Raw genomic sequence first — 7,733 nt, forward strand, 5'->3', positions numbered from 1 at the left:
GTATTTAAGCTATACTTTCCCACGAAACACTTCTCTTGCAAAGCAACTTCCCTACTTCATGCTGTTTTAATGTGGTGAAGAGATACAGCTCACAACTGAAACACCAGGCACAAAAATCTGCCTTTGGAACAACTGCTTATTGACTTCATAACAAATGTATTGTTTTTAAAACCTTTGTCTAGCTAGCCAGCCTTCACAATGTTTGAATTTGCCTTAGGAATATAGATTATAACTCCTCTCACATGCAAGAAGGTGTTATTAAAAGGGACAAGGTGCTGAAAACTTAGCAAGTCCTAATAATCCATCCTTTTTCCAGTGCAGATGATGTTGTGGACTGATGCCCTGAGACTTTTCGGCTTTTCTTGGTACAGCGAATACCAGCCAAATATTCCACATTCCCCAACTCACAAGCATACTGCATTTTGCTTTTTAAGTCATTTATATAAGAGAAAGTACTGTGAATTTCGCTCAGTCCATTCTCACCAGTGGGACTATTAATGAATGGCACCGTGTAAGGATTTGTAAAACAGAATCTTTAATTCTAGTAGAGACAGGATTTTCTCTGCTGAATTCAAAAATAAGTAAAATCCAATTGAGACAGAGAAGTAGGAAATTCCCATTCCAAATACAGGCAGGTAGAACCTTTTCCACTGTAATTTAAAAATTGCTTGCTTCAATCCAGGGGTGATGACTACTCCTAGGTTTTTTAGGGGGAGGCTGGGAAGGGGGGAGGGTTTGGATTCATGGAAATGGTAAATTAAAATACACACAACATTAAAAAGTTATGCTAAACATCATGCTTTTTATTTTGGGGGAAAGAGCAAGAAAATAGCAGTACTTCAACAGACTAGAAAAAGCCTCATCTAAATACCAAAAGCACAGCAAATTATATTCAAAGCTGATACATTCTTAAGTCAAAGCATAAAGTTGTATGTACGTATGCATGTATATATACTCATACATATATACACACACAGCTTTTTAAATATAAATGTAGCCATTTGGATTATCTGTGTTTGCCTTATCGTTCACTTTAGTTTTGGGTGAGTGAAGTAATTAGACCAGAATTAACATAAAAAAATGCAACCATTGCCACAGACTAGATTAAGAACTTATACACATACACAACTACAGCACAGTCTTTACTCTTGTGGCCTTTAAATTCCATTAAAATAAGCCGGTTTTAGAGGGAACGCACAAAAACTCCACCCTGGAAGTCGCTTGGCTTTTATCACTGCAACATCCTAGCCTTTGCTAAAAACTAAGAGAGGAGCTACCCCAGAATGTGATCTCCAATTCTTTCTGTAAACTGTTTGCATGCCAGACGTGAACCATGCAAAAACCCTTTGAGATTTAAGCCCTTAATTATTAGCTTGTGTCAAGATTCAGGCACTGTGCTTTGCAGCAATCTTTAGAATTAAAGTTAAGAAATGAAAATCGCATTGGGAGCTGATTTTACTTAAAATAGAGAAGGGTGAAGACTCAGATAGTTGGCAACTCTCATTTTCCAAGCTGATTAAGCATTATGTGTACAAACTATGAAATAATAAAAACTTAACCGAGTGCTTTAGTAAGTTCTGAAAACAAAAATAAGTTACACTTCAAAGAACAAGTTAGTATAAAAAGTTTTAACATATGCAAAGTATGTGCTCAAAATACTTATTTTGCATTTTTAAAAAGAGGTGTAGTCTACCTTACAGAAACAAAGTTCACTCAGTATAAAATATTGCAGTTTGTCCCATTTTGTCATGAGAGGTTTCCTTATTCTTCATATGATCGAGAACACTTGCACAAGAGTTCACGTTATTCCAAGCCACATAGTGGCAGACAGACTATGTTTGAATCTGTGCTTTTACTATGCAGTACAGTAAAAGCTAAGCAAACCATTTCAGAACAGAGTTTAGCAGGTCAAAGAGCTATGTTGATGCGAGAAATCCAGGCCATAGTATAAAAGTTAATGCCAAGTGGCAGTACCAAGAAAGTGAATTAGATCAACAGAAAAAAAAACCTGCTGATAACATTCACTATCACATGTACAGCTTGTAAGCTAGGAATAAGGAAAAGTCAAAGTTAGCTTACGGAGGAAAAAAAAAATTAAACTGTGTAAACAATCCGCCCAGTATAAAACTGGATGCAGCTGATAAGAGCAGAACTAGCTTAGTACAGCTGAAGATGCGCGTGCATCCAGCTGCCTGTTCAATATGCATTTATCAATACCGTTGACCAAAAAAAAAAAAAAATCACCTATAGCTATTTACACCACAGCGGAGGCTTCCCTCCCCCCTTACAAAGTTATTACAACTCAGGAAGTCGCTGCTGTCTTCCACGTTTAAAATTCCAGTTAAAAGCTACCAACGTTTCTAAGTTGAAAACACCCACCTTGCAAATTAAATTGAAAACTCTTGTCAAGCATGTTTGAGAACTCTTCAAAAGTTTTGGAGTACAGCACTTTCCTCAAGTGGTATTTGCATAAGTAACTTGTACTGACAGCCTGTTAAAATAAGTGAATTTAACACAACTCGGGGTAGCTGGGTGTTCCTCCTCAGGAAGGGAGATCCGTACAGATTCCAGTCGTTCTTGCTGAGGTGTGTTACAGGGACAGGACAAAAGAACCTCGGTCAGCCTGGAGGTGAATCTTCCTGCTTCTAGAAGTATTCCTCCTCCTCATCAAAAAAACCATTTTCCAGAGCATACGTGCAGTCTGCGTTAGAGTCAGCTTGGCAGGCACCTTTGTATTCTTGAATTGATTCATACAGGGAGTACAGCTGACACAGTAATGACATATCTAGCTGCCGAAGGCCAACCTGAGCGGGGAAGAATTCAAACAAACAAACAGTATTACAACTGTGATTTTTCTGGCAGTATAATACTATATATCTTTCATTGCTAAACAAGAGGATCAAGCTTCTTTCTACCTTGAACAGTTGTGAAATACAGAAGTATAATTCATTTTCTAAGGTGACAGACTCCCTATGGGATAAACTGGAAGAAAGAATAAGGAACAACATGATGCAATACAGCAGAACACGAGCAAAGTGTTCTTCAAGATTTTGTCATATTACAACACCCTGCTTAACTTCCAATAAGCAGCTCACTCCTATCTGAAGCATCACAGATGAATTCATACGCTCTATATCCCTCATTATGCAAGAGACATACCTTTCCAGAAACACTGTGTCTTTCACACATCTTTCTGACATAGAATCAGAAGCTCTGTTTTTGTTTAGAACGGTCTGGATTAAAAGTTGCAAATGGAGCTCTGCCTGGTTTTCCACTACCTGGCTAAGCATCTTCTACTATAATTTTCTTTTCTCTATCGACATATGTAGGCATCTGACAAGGCTAGGTATGTCTAGCACAATACAGCCTGCGACTTGGAAGCAGCAAAACTAAAGCAGAAGTAAGATAAGGACGTACATTGTAGCCTGCAAATCTTCAGAATATTTAAATGTGCTACTCAAGCATAGGTTTGATTTATAATTAAGCGCCTAATATTTTGGTCCCCAAGCTTTTAAAATATTAGTTCCAGAGCTAATTAAAGATTTGGAACAACATTAAAAAAAAGGCTACCTTGTATCCCGCATCTTTACATCAGGTACAAAACCAGTACATTGCACCACAAAGCAAAATAAAGCTAGTCACTTAACTCAAAGCAGTTTCCCTCTCTGGCAACAAAATGAGAGTTCGTTTGATATTGTCACCTATCCAAGTCAGATCAAATTAAATCTAGCTTTTGTCTTGCAGTAAATTAAAACCACTACCTAATTTAACATTTTCAAGAAGCAGCCATTTCTGCCTAAATTTTCAAATAACTGTTAAGCTGACAGGCTGCTCCTAGCGAGCCTGTTTCATCAAATAAAAGTTTTTGCTACAACTCATATTCAGAGGGAAAAAAAAAAATGTTAGTAGCCTTTAGTGCAGCCTGAATGCCAGGCTACATTTTACCCAGAAGGAGAACTCTTACCTCAAAAATCTCTCCTTACATGTCTAAATTCTAAGGACGGATACGCTCAGCACACGAGAAAACCACCAGAGGCTAGCATGAAGATCTTCCTTTGGCATTGCTGAACTATCCTACCAGATCCTTTTTCTCAAGATGGAAGGAGAAGGAAGAAAAAAAAGTATCGCACACCACAACACCGTTTCAACTCAGAAAGATAGGACAGGCACCTTTCAGGACCAACACAAATCAACACAAATTACTTGGGGAGGTCATGGAGTCAAGACATGATGTCTCATACAGACCGAACATGAGGAATTTAGGACAACACAAGGAATGATACGTGGAACGCTGTGCTAGCTGCCAGGAGGTTACAGACAAGCTTTTCCACCACCTCGGATCTAAGCTGCTTGTCTTACCCACATCCATTTTCCTCTGTAATGAGCACGACAACTTTCTCTCCCCTTGTTGTTTAAGTATGCATTCCGCAGAAAGGATATACTACTCTTCCTTGCTTTCTATTCCATAAGAGGGAACCAGCACTTGTGCAAATCTCCTTCTGCCAAAAATTGTAAAGCAAAAAACAACCAAACAAACATGACTGCAGGAGGAAAAATAAAAGGGAGGTATGTGTACCATATCCAGATCCCTCCACCTACCCTTGCTGAAGTAATTTCTTCAGACTTGTTAAGCTAATGACTGTTTACCTGCCCAAGAATAAAGTCTGAACATCAGCCTTTGGAGGTGGCAGTCGATGAAGTCTGGCTTGCCCTACCTAAACAAACTGCCCACCTCGGGTAAGAAAGGATGCTGTGAAGCTGGACTTAAGGCTAGGACATGTGAACATGAGAGCCACCAGCCAGACTTGCATCAGAGCTAAACGTTTGGAGGACAAGACTGCGGTGAAGAACTGTTCAAAGAGCGATTAGGAGCAAGTTGAGCCAGAAAACTCAACCTGGAGACAGACGACTGGTTCTTCATCTCCTGAGGAAAGGGGGGGCGTTTTCACCAGCCGCTCTCCCATTCAGCTCTGTAAAGCACTTCAGCGCTTTCTGTGAAGATCAGCTCTACGCCAAGTGCAATCTCCAAGACAGAAATTGCTCAGCAGAATTAACTTAGCAGGCCTTAACACCAAATAGTTACGTTTAGTATCTTGTTTCTCTGTAGCTGCCACCAGTGTCAAACAAGCAAGCAAGAACAATAAGTCTATTGAGAAAAACACAGCCTCTAGCTCTTCACAGCTTTCAAGTACGATCCCTGCGGCAGCAAAAGCCTGAAGAAATGTCCAAGCCTGCTAGCACAAGCATAAAGTTTTTAAACCCAGCCAATCTGCATTTGACACCAGAGTTTTATCATAGCACCTACAAGACAACCTAATGCACAGTCCCACGCAATTGACTCTTTTCCTCAAGATTACAATTCTGAAGTGACCTCTCCTTTCATCCCTCTCCCTCCGGAGCATCTAAATCCATCACTTTCTCATCTTTAAAAACTTATATACATAGTGCCTTGCTTGATCATGCAGGAAAAGATGCTGCTATGCGCTTCTTCCTCATTCAGTATTGAAAATTTGAAGCAAACTTGTTACTCAATAGAGATGCTATCTTTGACTGCTGGAAGAAAGTATGTTTAATATAAATATTGAGGTACTATTACCTACTTGACGAGAGGCAGCTTATTTGTACATGAGAGTGTCTCTAATTTGTACAGGCCACAAAAAAGTACACCTGGAACCGAGGAGACTGTTTCTTGAAAGTCTTTCATGTGTTCAGAGGTTATTTTTTTTCTTCAGAAGTGTTTTATCAAATTATCATCAAGGATAACAGAGTATCAAAGGGGAAGTCTACTCGTCAAATGACTTTAACAAGCATCTCATTTGATTTTCCATTAGGAAAAATAGATTAGACTTCTGTAACGAGTTATCTTTGCTTTTTTGGAAAGGATTAAGATGACCGAGATCATATCCTTGTTTCCCCTTAGACCACTGTACAAAAAAGCCCCAGCAGTCGACAGCCACTTGGGCTTCCTCTGCTTCAATGCAAACTGGCAACTCTAATGCCCAGTTTTAAGACTGCCTCAAACTGTGTTTGAACTACTTGTTGAAACACTGGTGGCAGACTAAGATTTCAGCACATTACACTGTCCTAAATCCACAGAAAGGTCTTTCAACGGAGTTTCTTGTGCTTTTAACACCTTTTTACCATGAGAAAAACAGCCTTTAACCAGGCAGATTTTCAGCACGATCATATTTTATATGTTTCAGAACACTAAGTGCACAACGCTTGGGTTGCTATTAGTCATTACAACTGCAGCTGGCACCAGCGCAACACCAACACCCGAATTAGCGTTTAATCAAAAGGTGGGCCAGGTCGCCCGGAGGAATTTCACTAATAACACCGCGCTACGCAGTCAAAGTCCCGACGAAAACTATGTTTAATGGCACTTCACTCGAACCGAATGAATCGGTGCCGATGCTTTTTTTTCTTACCGACAGCCTTTTAAAATGGGTGCCAGGTTCAAATGGATGCCACCGAACGAGGCGCTCGCTGAAGGGCCCTCGATCCGCGGGGGGAGCAGCCCCACCGTCACCGACGCGGGCCGGCGGGGTCGGGGGTCCCGACTCCCCTCCGTGCCCCCACCGGTGCCTTCCGCCCTACCTGCAGCCCGCAGCGGCCGGGCCGGGCTCCGCGGGGCTGCACCGGCCCGGCCCCGGGCCCGCTCCCACCCGGGCCGCCCGCTCCGCCGCCGCCGGGAGCGGGGCGCCCTTCCGGCCCCGGGGAGGCCGTGGGGCGGCGGCGGCGGCAGCGCCCCCCGCCGCCGCTGGCCACGTCCGCCGAGGCCCGGCCCGCCCCGCCCCGCTCACCATCTCCTTGCGGAGCAGGGCCAGCGCCGCGTCCAGGTTGGGAGGCTTGGGCGGCCGCGGCGAGCCCCGGCCGCCGCCGCTCAGCTCGTCCTGGATGCGGGACTTCTGGGCGTAGAGCCGCTCCAGGTCCCGCCAGCGCCCGCCCTGGCCGCCGCCGCCGGAGGAGGAGGAGTTCAGCAGCCCGCTCAGGCTCTTGGGCAGCGGCGGCAGCCCCGCGCCGCCACCGGGCCCCAGCAGCCCCGGCCCGCTCATGCTGCGGCGGCGGCGGCGACCGACGGAAAGAGCCGCCTCGCCCCCGCTGCGGGAGGCGCCGCCCGGAGCCCGCCCCGCCTACGGGCCGGGGCCGGGGCCGGGGCCGCGGGGAGAGGCCCGGCGGGCGGGGCGGGGGCGGGGGCGGGGGAGGCCGGGCGGGGGCTGGCGGCGGGAGGCCGGGCCGCAGGTGCCCGGGGGCGCGGGAGGCGCCGGGGGCGGGCCCGGCCGCGGCACGGCGGCTTTGTCTGAGCCGAGGCGCGGCGCGGCGCGGCGGCCCGCGTCCCCTCGGGCGAGGCCCGGCTGCCTGCCGGCCTGCCTCCCGCCGCAGCCTGCGGGCTCGGGCCGGGGCCGGCGCTCCGCAGAAACGCCCCCGCGGCAGCCGCTCGGCCTGGGGCTGGGAGGGGCGGAAGGCCGCTGCGGGGCCGGGGCCGGGGCCGGGGCCGGACCTCCGGGCTCGGTCCAGGGGTGCCGGGATGAGGCTGGGGGGTGCGAAATGCGGGGAAAGCAGGCGTGAAAGCTGACGGAATGCTACAGGCGGAGGGTAGCCGGTTCTTCTGTGGCGATGGCGTTAGTTCAGTCACCTGATAGCGTGAAAGGGGCTCTCCCCTTCGCATCCTCACAGCCAAGCTTTGTATCAAGTCTTTATCTCCAAGCGTTGCAACGAAACAAACTTCGGTG

The 7,733-nt window shown here is 46.1% G+C and overlaps 1 protein-coding gene across 1 annotated transcript; it reads right to left on the bottom strand.

Moving 5' to 3' along the window:
* Positions 1 to 47: 47 nt before the first annotated feature.
* FAM89A (family with sequence similarity 89 member A) lies at positions 48 to 7,124 on the bottom strand. Its single transcript, XM_087775533.1, has 2 exons — positions 6,804 to 7,124; positions 48 to 2,804 (listed from the first exon to the last, which is right to left on the bottom strand). Exons 1-2 carry the CDS (start codon positions 7,053 to 7,055, stop codon positions 2,646 to 2,648), a joined length of 411 nt encoding a protein of 136 aa, XP_087631659.1. The 5' UTR covers positions 7,056 to 7,124; the 3' UTR covers positions 48 to 2,645.
* Positions 7,125 to 7,733: the final 609 nt, after the last annotated feature.

Source organism: Nipponia nippon, unplaced genomic scaffold, assembly GCF_047370975.1.
Source record: "Nipponia nippon isolate SJK-2023a ecotype South Korea unplaced genomic scaffold, ASM4737097v1 scaffold_4, whole genome shotgun sequence".
In the NCBI taxonomy this organism is placed as follows: domain Eukaryota; kingdom Metazoa; phylum Chordata; class Aves; order Pelecaniformes; family Threskiornithidae; genus Nipponia; species Nipponia nippon.

Bases quoted from the DNA above. Each gene is read 5' to 3' on its own strand.
- FAM89A (XM_087775533.1), bottom strand. From the start codon at position 7,055: ATGAGCGGGCCGGGGCTGCTGGGGCCCGGTGGCGGCGCGGGGCTGCCG. The intron at 2,805-6,803 runs GTGAGCGGGGCG...TTCCCCGCTCAG, and splicing joins CCCTGCTCCGCAAGGAGATG to GTTGGCCTTCGGCAGCTAGA.